Source organism: Panthera leo, chromosome B1 (assembly GCF_018350215.1).
Source record: "Panthera leo isolate Ple1 chromosome B1, P.leo_Ple1_pat1.1, whole genome shotgun sequence".
Taxonomy (NCBI): domain Eukaryota; kingdom Metazoa; phylum Chordata; class Mammalia; order Carnivora; family Felidae; genus Panthera; species Panthera leo.
In genome coordinates this window covers 164,622,884-164,638,228 of record NC_056682.1, presented here as the reverse complement: position 1 = coordinate 164,638,228, position 15,345 = coordinate 164,622,884, and the positions used below count along the sequence as shown (strand labels likewise).

Below are 15,345 nucleotides of genomic sequence, written 5' to 3'. Positions count from 1 at the left end.
CAGCAACCCTAAAAGAAGAGAAACAAACAATGTGAGTCCTATGATAGCACTTGCTCAGACCTGGAGGCTATAGGACAAGGAAGAAGATCACAAGCAGAGTCTGGTGGTCTCACCAAGCTGAGAAGACAAAATTCATAGTTCAGAGAAGTCAGTGTGGCTTGAATTTGTGGAGAAGTGGTAGCAGTACAGAGAAAGCTCTGGAGAACTTACAAAAGGACCTCTCAAGTCTTTGGCCAAGTACTGGTCTTTACACGTGTGAAGCAGAAACTATTCAAAATCTGAGAAAGAACCAGTGGAAGAAGGTACAACTGTTTACAGAGATTATTCAAGACTAGAAATAGGTTGTGCTCCCTATGGCCAGAATGGAAGAACTTCCTAACACACAGGCATCACCTAGAGTACTTACAAGAATTATTGCCTCAGTAGCGACACCAAATTAGTCCTAACTAAAAGGGCAGCCTCAAAACACCTAATAAAATGAAACCTCAAAAGAACCAAATGATTTCTAAATAACTTGACTTCAAAACAGAATAAAGCTTAAAAATATTTAAAGACATACAAAACAAACCCCCAGCATCCAAAAATGTAAAGTTCACAATGTCTGAAAACTAATCAAAAATTACCAATCAGAAAAATATAATCCGAAAGAAGAAAAGTCAATCAATAGAAATAGGCCCAAACATGATAGATGACAGAATTAGAAGGCAAAGACATTAAAATGGGCATTGTAAGTATAGCCCATCCATATATTCAAGAAGATAGAGGAAAGCATGAGCCTGGTAAGGAAAGACATGGGAGATATAAAAAAGACCCAACTCCAACTCTCAGAGATGAAAAAATACTATATCTGAGATGAAAAAACACAGGCAGATATAAACATCAAATTAGACAATGTAGAAGAAAATAAGTGAACTTGAAGACAAAGTTACATAAACTAAAACACATAAATTACAAGGACTAAAAAATGGAGCATCAGTGAGCTGTAGGACTTCAAGCTGCATAACATACATGTCTTTGGAGTCTCAGAAGGCAGTGCACGTGGGAAAAATATTTGAAGAAACAAAGACTGAAAATTTCACAATTTGATAAAAACTATAAACAGATCCAAAGAAGCTCAACAAAAACTAAGCTAAAGAAACACAAAGAAAGCCATACAAAGGAACACCACAAATAAACTGCTGAAAACCAACAGTATAGAGAAAAATATCTAAAAATACCCAAAGGAAAGAAGAGGCATTACATGCAGAGGAAGAAAGATAACAATCACAGCACACTCCTTGTCGGGGGAAAAAAAATGCAAGCTAAATGATAATGGAGCAACATCTTTAAAGTATGGGAGAAAAGTTATCAAACTAGAATTTTACCACAGAACTATGTTTCACAAAGGCTAAAGGTAGTTTATAAAAGTTGAAAGACGTCATGACCAACATTATAAAAACCGTTAGAAGTCCGCTGACAGAAAAAAAATGAAAACAGAAACCCCAATCTATGTAAAAGGATGAAAAGCACCAGAAGTAGTGAGTTTGATGATAAATATAAAAGACTACTTTTCTTATTTTTTCAAACCCTTTAAAAGATATCTATTTAAAGCAAAAGTAAAATTAATGTATTTGGAGTTTATAAAATACACGTATATAAAATGTGTGAAAATCCAATAAAAGAGTTAAAATGTAATCATGGAAAAACAATACTCAATTAAACAGAAAACAAAAAGATGGGAAAAGAAAAAACAACAGATGGACAAATAGAAAATAAATAGCAAATGACAGATTTAAATACTACCATACTAAAGATCACATTAAAAGTGTATTTTGGGCAGGGGGAGGGACATCTGGGTGGCTCAGTCCGATGAGCATCCGACTTCACCTCAGGTCATGATCTTGCAGTTCATGAGTTCGAGACCCACATTGGGCTTGCTGCTGTCAGCAAAAATAAATAAACTTAAAAAACCTTTTTTTGAAGTTTGTTTTTGAGAGCGAGGAAGAGACAGAGCGTGAGCACGAGTGACAGAGGGACAGAAAGAGAGGGAGAGAATCCCAAGCAGGCTCTGCGCTGTCAGCTCGGGGGTGGGGCTCAATCTCATGAACCGTGAGATCATGACGTGAGCTGAAATCAAGAGTCAGACACTTAACCAATTGACCTACCCACGTGCCCCAAAGATCATATTAAATGTCAATGATTTACAGCCAAATTAAATGACAAAGACTGTCAATGTTTAAAGTGGAAGATATTATAAAATAAAATCTATATGTGATCTATAAGAAATCCACTTTATTTTGAGAGAGAGAGAGTACATGTGCATGTGAGCAGGGGAGGGGGGAGAAAAAGAGGGGGAGTGAGAGAATCTTAAGCAGGCTCCACACACAGCGCAGAGCCCTATTCAGGGCTTGATCTCATGACCCTGAGATCCTGACCTGAGGTGAAATCAAGAGTTGGTTGCTTAAATGACTGAGCCACCCAGGTACCCCAGGAAATCTACTTTAAAGATAAGATATGAATAAGTTCAAAGTAAAAGAATGGGAAAAGATACCCATGTTAACGTTAAACAAAACAAAGTTGGTATCACTATATCTAAATGGATTTAGGCACAAGAAAACCTTACCAGAAGGGTAAGGGATAATTCACAATGATAAACAGGACTCAAAAAAAACCACAAATCTACAGATTCAATAAAATACTCCGGTCAACCTTACATAGAACCAAGTGTTTATAAATAAGATTTGAACACTAAAAGTTAAGCCTCTACCACCAAATGAACTATCACGCTAACACTGCTATGATGATTTAAAATCCAGGGAACAGAAACAGCCCAGGAACCAAGTTGAAAGGCTTATGTCCAGGACCAAAAAGACCCATCATTTAAACAACTTGATAAGATTTCCCACTGATATAAACAATTAAGATTAATCTAAGACAGAGCCGCCTGAGTGGCTCAGTTGGCTGAGCATCCAACTCCTGATTTTGGCTCAGGTCATAATCCCAGGGTTGTGGGATCAAGCCCTGCAGTCAGGCTCCAAACTGAGCGTGGAGTGAGCTTAAGATTCTTTCTCTCTCCCCCTCTGCCTCTCTCCCCCCTGCTCTCTCTCAAATAAAAAAAATTAATCTAGAACATTTATTAGTATTTCATATGGAAAGCAAAGGATATGCTTGAACATCTGAAGAACAAATCATGATAACACTTATCACAGGCACAAAAAGGACAAATTCAAGATGGTTTTTCAAACAGTTTCCCAAGCTTCCTACACATACCTTTCTCCTACACTGATGCTTCTGACAGTCCCGCATCTTAACACACTTAGTTTCACACAGATAAGGTTTATGACATGGCATTCGTTTTGTATGCTTTCCACAGCGACACTGCTTTTCCACTTCCTGGAAATATCGAATAAACGCTATTAAAACCAACTTTTGTTGACTTTTTTTCCACATTGCAATCTCTATAATCAGTAAAAAATGAAGAAAAGTTTTATAAAAATTTCATACAAAGGCTTTACCAAAAATAAAGCTAAATTTCCTTAAAATATTGTTTGTATCTTACTTTGCTCCAACAAAGACTTCATAGAATTTCATTATAGTAAAAATTGGATATTAAATAGTAAAACAATACCACACATTAAAATCACATCTAGTTACACCATACCATCTGCACATCTTGTCTCAGTATAATAAAAGAAATTAGATTATCTAGTAATATGGTCAAAACCAAAATGACACATATAACTTTAACATCTCACTTCTAGGCATGTGTTTCTTTCATTATCACTAGGTCAACTTTATCAGTGCCTTGAGTGTCTTCTGAAAACAACCAACCCCGAGCTGGATTATGAAAATAACATACAAACTTTTACCAAACACAATCAAACAAAAGGTAATTTTTAGATTTGATTGTTGGCATACTCTCTTGCTTCTCCACCATAAATATTAGGTCACTAAACTCATACAGATCATGACATAGATATTTATATAAATAATGGAAAACAATTACAGAATAATCTCACTTGACATATTATGCTAGGTGGTTCTTAAAATTAATTACTACAGGAGATGACTAACTTGTCTACATGTTTCACAAGGACCTCGGTGACAACGCTGTGAACATCTATGGATTCCACATTCAAGTACTTTGTCACAACTGTCTCCACAAGTTGGCACATCTTCTGTACAAGGCAAAGAAAACTCTAAGAGCAGACAAAAAGTCAAAGTTAATAAGATACATTACTATAAAGCACTAATAACATGTCATATTCTTTTGACTTCCTAAAGAATGGCAACCCTTTCAGACTATGAATTTTTGTATGTACATAATTTTTAGAAACAGTTAAAAAATTTTTATTTCTTTTTTGAGAGAGAAAGAGAGACAGAAAGAGTGAGCAGAGGAGGGGAAGAGAGAGAGGGAGACACAGACACTGAAGCAGGCCCCAGGCTCCGAGCTGTCAGCACAGAGCCCGACAATGGGGCTTGAACCCACAGACCGTGAGATCATGACCTGAGCCAAAGCTGGAGGCTTAACGAACTGAGCCACACAGGTGCCCAGCAACAGTTACATTTAATAAAAATAATCCCTAGTAAAAAAGTTTGTTTTTTAAAAAGAATATGACACATGACAAGTTACCATCCTTAAAAAGCACGTGTTTATGAGCTAACTATTTCAGAAATACTTATCTCAATAAAAGAGTAAGACCATGTACACCTCTATGAAGAATTAGACAATCTATAGAATTATAAAAGGAAAATTTGCTCTTAACCTCACAGGATTAGAAAAAAAAGGAAAGATGTAGACTTGAAAACATTATGAAACTAATCTTTAACATAAACATAGTAAGACAAATATTGCCAATAATCTTATAAACACGTGTGCTGGTACAGCTGGTACAGAGTCAAAGACTCAAACTACAACCTTCTGTGTCTTATCTCAAAGCAGCCAAAAGTCAAATTCACCTGTAACCTAATACATAATAATGACAAGTCTCTGATCATGAGGTTTCTTTATTGCCAGGCACTACATCGAATGTGCATTTTATCATTTCATTCTCTTTATTTTATAAGGAAGGTACTATTACTGTCCCCATTTAACTTTAGAAAACTATTACTTCATGAACGTGGGTTTTGAGCCAGGACATGCCTGACTCCAAAGTCTGAGTTCTTAACCCACCAAGTTATATTGTCCTTTCACCAAACGTAAAGAAATCTAGTATCATATTTGTATTATTACCAAAACTACATTATGAACTCCCAGAGAAGTCTAATTTAATTAGGAAAGTACTCTAATGAACATGATAATCATATTCCGTTAAAGGTTTAAAAAAAAGCCTTACTTGACTTCTGACATGGACAGAACCTTTTCCCAGATCGAGGACATTCTCCACAAGCACCAATATGGCAAACTTGCTCACATGTATGATGACCACATGGCAGTGTTTTTCCGCACACCTAAAATAAAATGCAACAAGCAATAGTGAAGGACTTAAAAGTTACAAAGCCTTTGTGCACAACATAACTTCCTATTATGCTTTGTATCTTACACGTGTCATATACATATAAACATATACACATACATACATATACACACACACATACATACACACACGTTTCCTATGTACCAAAGGGTATATTCTAAAAATAAAAGGAAAAAAGTACATATAGCTTCACATGGCCATCTACCAAAGAATTCCAAATGGTACGAAAACCATGTCAATTCTTGGACAATCTACAAAATCAATCCTACTTCCTCAACTGGATGAAGTTAAGAAGAGAGTGGTGTCAGTTCAAGAGAAGGGAAAGACAAGGAAGGTGGGAGAGACAGCAAGAAGCAGAGCACATATGTACTAAATCCAAAATTCAACAAATAGCTATTAACTTGAAAAAGAAAATTTCTCCCAGTAATTAAAATTGTATTAAATTGGAAAACAGTTTCCTGAAACATGAAAGTAGTTCATGTGAGTCACCATTCTTCTCCTTTTATCCAACTAAACCTAATTAGCACCTCTAACTGCTTATGCTCTCTGCAGTCTTTCCTTCCCAGCCCTCCAAATGCACATGCACTTACTTGATCACAGTGCCACAGTGGACTGGCGCAGCTTCTTTCAGCAGCTTGTTTCCCACAGACACACTTTTGTCTACTGACTCGTGGACAGGGAGGACAATTTCCTAAAGTCACAATGATAAATTAGCATAGAAACGTTATAAAAACAATAAACACTGCTTTGATTTAAAAAAATTTTTTAATGTTTATTTATTTTTGAAAGAGAGAGAGAGACAGAGAGCACAAGCAGGGGAGGGGCAGAGAGAGAGGGAGACACAGAATCTGAAGCAGACTCCGGGCTCTGAGCTGTCAGCACGGCGCCTGATGCAGGGCTCGACTCACAGACCGCGAGCTCATGACCTGAGCCGAAGTCGGACACATTAATCAACTGAGCCACCCAGATGCCCCAACGCTGCTTTGATTTTTACCTAAAAAGTCAAAACACCTTAGAGGTATGACCTTTTACCTGCATGACAAGAACTTTCACATTTATGTTGTCCACAAAGCAACTTGCGCCCACACGGAAGCTGACAGGACCATTCTTTGGCACTGCACCTACGAGGGATCGGTTTTGCTTTCTTACAGTAACAAGTAGTTGTGACCATCTTTGGACAAGGAGGGCAGGGACCTAGAATCCAATGAAAGGAAAAACAAAATCGTAAGTCAAAATTTAAAACTTTCAATTCCTACACCTACCAGTAATTTGTAAAGCTGTCTTTAGTGATACCTTAAAAACCACTCCCTTCTGATCCCTTCTTACGTACACGTAAGCTCGGAATTAAACCTTCACAATTTTTTTTTTGGCCTCAACATAAGAAATAACCACCCACGAATAATCAGAAATGTGATATATAGCTCACCTGGATGACAGAGGAGCAAACACTTATGGCCACAAGGAGGTTTAAATTCTCTCTCACATACTTGGCCACATGAATGAGGCACAAGCCATGGATCCAAAGGTGGATCTTCTACTTTTCCACAGTAGCAGTAGTACCTACTAGGTGTGTCAGATCGCTTGTATTCAAATCTACACTTTGGACTACAAAAAAATAATAATAATAAAATTACGAAATGAATTTCATTTTTTAAAAGTGACACGAGGGAAAGGAATATAAGTATACTGAGTACAATATACTCAATTTTATGTTAATGTACCACCCACTCCATCTTTATGTTAGTATGAAATAAGATTTTACAAAAGCCGTTTTCAACAATCTAGGACAGCTCTGTCCAATATGATTTCTTGACATGATGGAACTGTTCTACTACCTGCCATGTCCAGGACAGTAGACATTAGCCACATATGACCAATGAGCACTTAAAATGTGGCTGATACATACAACTAAGGAAGAAACAGAAATTTTCATAATTTTTCAAAATTTAAATAACCACATGTGACTAGTTGGTGCTATATGAAACATAGTTAGAATGAAGCTACAAAAAGAAGGCACATTAGCTTTCTACTAAGCAGATGAACTTTATTCCTGAGGTATTCACTCCAATTTTTATAAAGCTCAATGTTTTAAAAGTTTGGTTGGGTGATGTGCAAATAAGTAAAATATACTGGCAACTGTGAACAGAAGAGAGAAACCAGATTATAGGCAGGCAATGCAGCAGCAAGAAACTTGCCTAAAATCCACAATTAAAGGGGAATATCCTTTAAAGAATGAATGTTTCTACATCTAATACAAAATAGATATATTCCAAATGTGCCTCAAAGAAAGTTCAAATATTGTCTCATATCCTCTGTCAAAGCAGATTCTTAGCTAGTAAGATTTTTAAAAAGCACTGTTAACCTTAAGCTCTATCAAATTCACTTGTAGATCATAGATCACTTCATGCTAAAAAGATGCTCTAACCCTTACTATCCTGCAGACAAATGAGTACAGTTAGTACACTATACTGGAAAAAGTCACGTCATCACTTTCTCTTGTATCATATATATTCTCGTTGCCCTGAGAACATGTTCTGTTTCCAAAATAATATTTTTTCACAAAAATATTCAGAATAATAACAGATATTTGTTCTTGTAATCAAAAATCAAAAACAAAATACCATGTCTCATCTAAACATTCATTTAGACGCTCCTCTAGAATTTTGCTGGAAGAGTTATAATTTTCCTTTACTAAAGGACAAATGGCTACATTCCTCTAAGCTAGTGTGGAGGGGGATGTGTACTTTAAATAAGGCTAGATATGGATGACTAAAACGCAACTCACAAAACCCTAATACTGCCTGCCCAACAGTGAGGCTGAATTGCTCCAAGAGACTGGGAGAGATAAGGACATTATGTGCAAATGTATGTGTTATTTAAAATAATGGCATGCAATAATGAAATGTAATTAGGCCATATCTTATTTATAAACAAGCAATATCTTAGTAGAAACATATATTTTAAATGTTTGAATTCCACAAAAACAACCAATTTAAAACCATTAATATTTTTATCAAGTTCTAGCTCCATCTTGATGAGGATTAAACAAAATCCAGACTAGTCATTGATTTTCCTTCTTAAGAAAGGTAAAGTACAGAATGCAAAGATTACTACTACACGGTTGATTCAATTTTTTGTTCCTTTTAGATTTAAGTGAAGAGTAGCAGTTCATTCATCTCTTAACTGGTTACTTCCCAGCACTGTGGCAAAATGACCTCTTAAAAAAAGGAGTGAGAAGAGCAAGAGTGATAAAAAGTATACACAAAGTTTAGATCTCTAAAACTAAGCCAGAGTATCTAGTTCAATTCTGTACCTATTGAACACTGAAATTCTCCCACAAATAAGATGGAGTAGCAAAACAAATATAGACTGAAATTTTAAAATGTTTCAGAAAAGCTAATATTGATTGAAGAGAAAACAAATAATATCTCTAAAAGTAGTACTACAAGAGAGACCTCAGTAGAATAGAGAAAGCACTGAATTTAGAAATCAGAAATCCTAGGTTTCAAATGCTGGCTACACCATTTAAGAGTAAGAGAAGGCTGAACATACCAATTTGCTTTATCAACTTCAATATCCCCATTATTAACATGGTAATATAAACCCTCACAGAATGCTGAGAATTATTTTTAAAGTAACTAGCGTGTCTAAATGTTTTTTAAAAACTACACTACCACAATTTTACAAATGTATCAGTATTTGTAGTAAAAAGGGGAGGTCCAATATGGATCCAGATTTTCTGAGGTCTGAATCTTACACAATTTGGGCGCCTCTGTTAAGAAAAAGAACATAAAATTACAAATATAAGTTACAAAAGTGAATATTTATATGAACACAGAATCCCTAAAGTTTATGCTTCATTACCCTGACAGTAAATCTACCCTCTGAGCTGCCAGTATGGATTAATTTTTTATTATCTTTATTTAGCAGAGATATAAATTCTCCACACCCCAATTCTTTCTGGAAATGTAACAGAAGTTCGCAAATACTCATCAACAATAAGCATACTAATAAATAAATAAATGTGGAGAAACTGGTAAGGCTGGATAACATACACCTGCAGAGATAAACCCGGGAAGGCTATGATCAAAATACATTAGATGACACTCTTCTACAATGTGATACTAATTAATGTATACTAACAGTAACTCCAGAAAAGAAGTACCAGAATTATGAAGGATTCTAGTCCTATAGAATTTTAAAGAAATGAAAGTTCTTTAAAAAGGATAATTAAGGAGTCGTTTTGCAGAAGAAAAAGTCTGAACGCTTTATTAGTTTTTGAAAGGAACAAGTAGTTACACAAATTAAAAAAAAAAAGAAAGAAAGAAAGAAAGAGCCATTACCAAAGTTCCTTAACTTCACAAACCAAATGACTAATTGAAAACCCAACATGGATCCTGAAACTGCCAATAAAGCAACTTTTGAGCTACAATTTTCATTTATTTTACAACTTACTGTTCCAACTAAATTAGCAAAAAGTTACCATGGCCAAGGATAATCTCTTTTTCCAAAATCGTCATCTGTCAAAGGAGAAGATACTAGAAACTGGCTATCTTTAGCCCACTTCTGGATACAGGGCATGTGAAATATACAGAAACATCCTGAACAGCTCCAAACCTAAGAAAAAGGTATCAGAAATTAACACGCATGCCATGATTTTTTTTGATAATTCCACAATACTTTAAAATGAGCATCCCATTAAATTATTTTGAAGGGCTACCGAAGTATAAAGGAAAAAAATTTTTCCTTCCATTCTAATAGAAGAAATGTTCTTCATAACTATTTATTTAAGCATAAAACACTTTGAATAAAAAGTGTTTTTACCCCGATTCATTACCCTGATTCATTTAGCTAGAAATAACTACTACTAACATTCTGAATGATCTCCAATGCTTTTGGTATATATTACAAACTTTTCGAAAAATAAGGTTATGCTGTATTGATATGTATAAGCATTTACTGTTATTAAATATGTTCATACATGATATTTACAGCTATACAGTGTATCATGTAGATTTATATATTGCCATTTATTTAACCAATTTCTTTTTAGACATTTAGGTATTTCCAATCATAAATAATGCCACCAAGGAATCCTGAAATATAATATGTACATATATTCTCCATAGCCCCTTTGTTATGTAAAATCTCGTAACCTAGCATTTAATGTTAAATTCCAAAAATTAAGTGAGCAAAAAACTTAAGTGTATGTGTGTGTGTGTGTGTGTGTGTGTGTACACACACACACACACACACACACACATACATATACTAAAACTTGAAAAATAATAGTAAAGTAGTTTAATTTTTAAAACCTGCCAACATTTCAGTGACAAAAATCAATTCTGCTTTCATTTTAACATTTGGCAATTATTCAATACAATCAGACAAGTAGCATAATGCATAAACTGCAATAGAATTAAAAAAATAAGGCAATTTCTTAGTTTGAGTTAGCCCTAAAGCAGTGCCTGAATAAAGAACTGGTATGCAGCAATGAGGGGACAAGGTGGCGAAGAGGAAATGCTAATAAATAGTAAATTGTTGAGCTGATTAGCACTAAGGGCCAAAGTTCATTCCTGTTAGGGACCCTGTGGAGAACCATGTAAAACACATCTCAATTCCCAGGCCCCAACCCCTAGCAGAGAGGATGTTGGGACATTCATCCACCAATTAATTCCATGTGGAAGAATGTTGCCCCTAGGGGCATTAACTCCCCTGTGCTTGTGCACAATGCCTGTGTACTACCTGAGTCAGTTCCCAAGAAAAAAGGACTAAGGTTAAAAAAAATAAATCTACATACACAGCAAGTGTTTAAGGTGGGACTATAACCACATGTGGAAAAACTATTCACCCACCGCACTTAAGATCAGAGTAAGTCACCAGATGTGACACCAAAGGCACATGCCATCTATATCTATCCTATCCAATGCATGTTAAATTTCTGATTCACTCTACACAACCAACTCAATTGATCTGGCCTGATTTTCTGTGTCTAGGCAATGCTGCTGTAACAGCAGATTAATCTGAATTTAAACAGAGTCTACCATATTCAGTCATTACTTCCTCTTAACTGCTTCTTTAATGCCCTTTTAATTTATGCCCTTATTTATTTACGGATAACTTCACCATTAGACCATAGCAACACCTCTATGTCCATGAGTTTTATCTGAATCCATCTCTCCCCAATGACCCTAGCCATTTTCTACAGTGTCTTCAACACAAGAGAAGCTCACTCCAGGCTCTACTTCCTTGAAGGCAGGGACCATATCTACCTTTTTTTTTTAACCCTGCTGAAAGTAGTGAAACATAGTGCATTTTAACATTTTAGTACTCGTGGGAATCTCTAAAGTACAGATGCTATGCTTTATCAAACGGAGATGTACATTAAAACTGAAGATACTTGCTTCACTTATTAAGAGTGCTAAAAATACGGGATGCTCATTTAGAGGTAATTTTTTCAAATTCAGATTCACAAAATGAAAATCAATTCATAAACAAAAATCACAAATGAAGCGTTTTTTAACAAAAATAAGCAAAAGAATAATAATAAATAAAATAAAATAAGAAATAACTATAAATGCAAAATAAGATATTTTGGGAAGATACATTAATATAGGTAAAGAGAAAAACTTACTGCTTGGTTTCTCTTCACTGAAGCAATACAAATTAAGCAAGTCATGGCCCCTGCTTGGAAAGCTTCATGTACGTACTGTTTGGTTCTCTCTAATTCACGCATATCTCCATCTTGAAATTTAAAAATTGAAAACTTCATGTTAAGCAACATCTGAAAATAACACAAACTCACTAATAGCATCACATTGAGGACTGAAGCCATATCAATTGCTTGAAATACAGTTGAAAAGTGAGAAGTTAAAAAAAAAAAAAAAAAGCAACCAATGAGCTGCCAAAAGGTCACAAAGTGCATGCATTAAATCTTACGTACTTGATTTAAAAACAGTACATCCGCCCTCTCAGAACATACTTGCTTTTACTGCTATTACCGTCCTTAGCAAATTTGGTGGGGGCAGAGCCATAGGCAAGAGCTCCAAGATGTCAAGTAACTAAGGAAAAGCATACCTAAAAGCAAAGTGAAAGAAGCTGGAAAGCCAAAGCTCAGCAGAGCCATTTAGCCTAAATATAAGTGTGTGTGCTGACACACAATATATTCTTAATAAAACGTGTTAAATGAAGTGATCCCAAGGTCGTTACACTATGATAACCTCATTTCATTAAATTATGTTCACAACTTTACTTAAAAGGGGAACATGAACTTCTTAGAAAATACTACCAAACTGTATTTTCTGTAAGCAATTATTGAGCATTTATTTGATAGGCACTATACTATTTGTATTTTAGTGGGATTAAATGAGCTATTTTTATCTTCATTTTACAGATGAGAAAACTGATGTGAGAACAATTAAGTAACTTCAGTCTGACTAAAAGTGAGCCTTACTTGACCACTATGCTATGCTGCCTCAAAAGGTTACTACAAGAGATCCAAGAAGTAACAGGCTGAAAAACTACCTCAAAGCATATGATCTTTAATAATCTGAGTCCCTTTAGTGTAAGAGAAATAAAACTACATGCCCTTGGTACAATAGATTCCTCAATAGAGGTTGACTGAATCTCGAAGAAAAGCAGACAAATAGCATAAACTATCACGGCAATACAATGGTTCAAACCAAAACTTAAGTCACCAAAGAGAAAAGTCAAATAAAAAGGACATGTGGCTAATTCTTTACTTTCTGAAATCACCCAAGTAAACACAGCACTTTACAAAAACTTGCTCTACCTTGCTAACTTGCTCTATAAACAAATATAATTTAGAATATTAAACAAAATATACATAAATTCACTCCCATAACTATATTATAAAATTATTAAAGACAATTGCTTTATTTTAAATAAACATTGAAGTTTAAAGAGTATCCTTAAAGGCAGACTTTAATGATCATATTCTGTGAGCTTCCTTTGCTTTTCAACATAGTTGGCTTTAACAAATGGACAGCTGACCCCTGAACAACCATGCAGTCAAAAATCTGGGTATACAGCTTGTGACTCCCTAGAACTTAACCGCTAGTAGCCAACTGCTGACCAGAAGCCTTACTGATAACATAATCAATTAACACATATTTCATATGTTGTGTATGTATTACATGCTGTATTCTCAAGTTAGAAAATAGGAAATGTTATTAACAAAATCATAAGGAAGAGAAAATGCATTTATAATACTGTACATAAATTTATTTTTAAAAACAACACAAATAAGTGGACCCACAGCTCAAGCCCATGTTGTTCAAGGGTCAACTGTAAAACATTTTATTATTTTTTTTAATGTTTGTTTATTTTTGAGAGAGCAAGCAAGCACACGCCCACAAGTGGAGAAGGGCAGAGAGAGGGAGACACAGAATCCAAAGCAGACTTCAGGCTCTGAGCTGTCAGCGCAGAGCCCGATGCAGGGCTTGAACCCACAAACCGCGAGATCATGACCTGAGCTGAAGTCAGACGCTCAACCGACTGAGCCACCCAGGCGCCCCAACTGTAAAACATTTTAAATTTCACAGCTCACATATAAAACAGAATTTGAGAACATGATGGAACAGGTTTTAACAAAATAAAGTCCAACCTTATATTTATAAAATTTATTTAAGATTTCTTTGAAAAGTGTATTGAAGTTTGGCTGTGGGATTAGGTATACTGTCCAAGATGTCATAGTGGATAGCCTAGCATTTGAAGTCATGCATTTTAAAAAGATCACTCTGGCAACAGAAGAAAGAGGAGTTTAAGGAGGCCAAGACCAGAAGCCTCAAGTACCAGTTAAGAGGCAGTTGAAGCAGATAAGGCAAAAAATGACTTTCAACAACTTACCTGTTTCTGTCTGTTTTCTCATCTTTAAAACAGTAATGATAGCAATAGAATCTATCTCATAGAGTTATACAGATTTAATCCATATTAAACAGCTGTAGGGGACTGAATTAGGCAATTACGGCACGTGGGGAGAAAAAGGGTGGAGTTGAGAAATATAGGAAGTAAAACTCAGCAGGGCTTGGTGACAATTAGATCGTGCTGCTTTTAAACGCCAACATTCATGTCAACATTCAAAGGAAAGGGTGCTGTGTTTGATGAGATGTCTGACATGGGCAGAGGGGAGGAATGGTACTGGATGAAACACACTCATGTTATGTCTATGCCATCACTGTGCCCAGATTTCTGGCTTGGGTGAAAAAATTCTGGTGCTGAAGTAAACAAAACAAGAGAAGAAATAAGTTATCTTTCAACAGATGTTCAGTATGTCCATGGGTCAACAAGATAGATACATCCATCGGGAAGGTGACCATGCAACTCTGAAATTTGAGAGAAGCATCATGAAAATACAAAAGTGGGACTCAGATAAAAAGAATGAACTTCTTTGGCAAAGTTCTGCCATTTAATTCACTAAAGTGAGATGGGAAACACCTCATTACTCTAACATTTATTGTTCTTAAATCAAGTAGTAAGATTTCCCTCCTTTGATATAGGTAGAGAACACAAAGGAACAAGAATCAAAATATTTATGGATTTGACAAAAAACAATGTAAGAAAAATTGCCTTAACACTTTAAGATGAAAGCCAGACCAAAAATTAGTAACTTATACATAAAAAATGTTTTTTCAACACTACAAAGAAATACTGAGTTAAAGTACTGAATTTTCTATTTAAAATAAAACTTCTCTCTATCTAGACTATTTTAAGTAAGGTCTTCTTAAGGCAGGAAACTTCTTAAGGTTGCTTCCTATAATGTCCTCCAGAAGAAAAAAACTTACTAAACTCAAATTACCTCTTCATCAACTAACCTGGCTGAGCCAGTTGATAAAGGTCACACTTTATCAACCTACAGTGGCTGAGCCAG

The 15,345-nt window shown here is 35.4% G+C and overlaps 1 protein-coding gene across 3 annotated transcripts in view; it reads right to left on the bottom strand.

Moving 5' to 3' along the window:
- The window catches only part of NFXL1 (nuclear transcription factor, X-box binding like 1), a 72,207-nt gene that overhangs the window by 44,493 nt on the left and 12,369 nt on the right, over window positions 1–15,345 (bottom strand). For all 3 annotated transcript variants that reach the window (XM_042936449.1, XM_042936448.1, XM_042936450.1), the window contains exons 4-11: window positions 12,091–12,200; window positions 9,940–10,073; window positions 6,883–7,061; window positions 6,489–6,650; window positions 6,047–6,147; window positions 5,316–5,430; window positions 4,054–4,178; window positions 3,250–3,372 (exon numbers count right to left, since the gene is read on the bottom strand). In XM_042936449.1, the coding sequence (XP_042792383.1) occupies window positions 3,250–3,372; window positions 4,054–4,178; window positions 5,316–5,430; window positions 6,047–6,147; window positions 6,489–6,650; window positions 6,883–7,061; window positions 9,940–10,073; window positions 12,091–12,200 (1,049 nt within the window). The remainder of the gene's footprint in view (window positions 1–3,249; window positions 3,373–4,053; window positions 4,179–5,315; window positions 5,431–6,046; window positions 6,148–6,488; window positions 6,651–6,882; window positions 7,062–9,939; window positions 10,074–12,090; window positions 12,201–15,345) is intronic.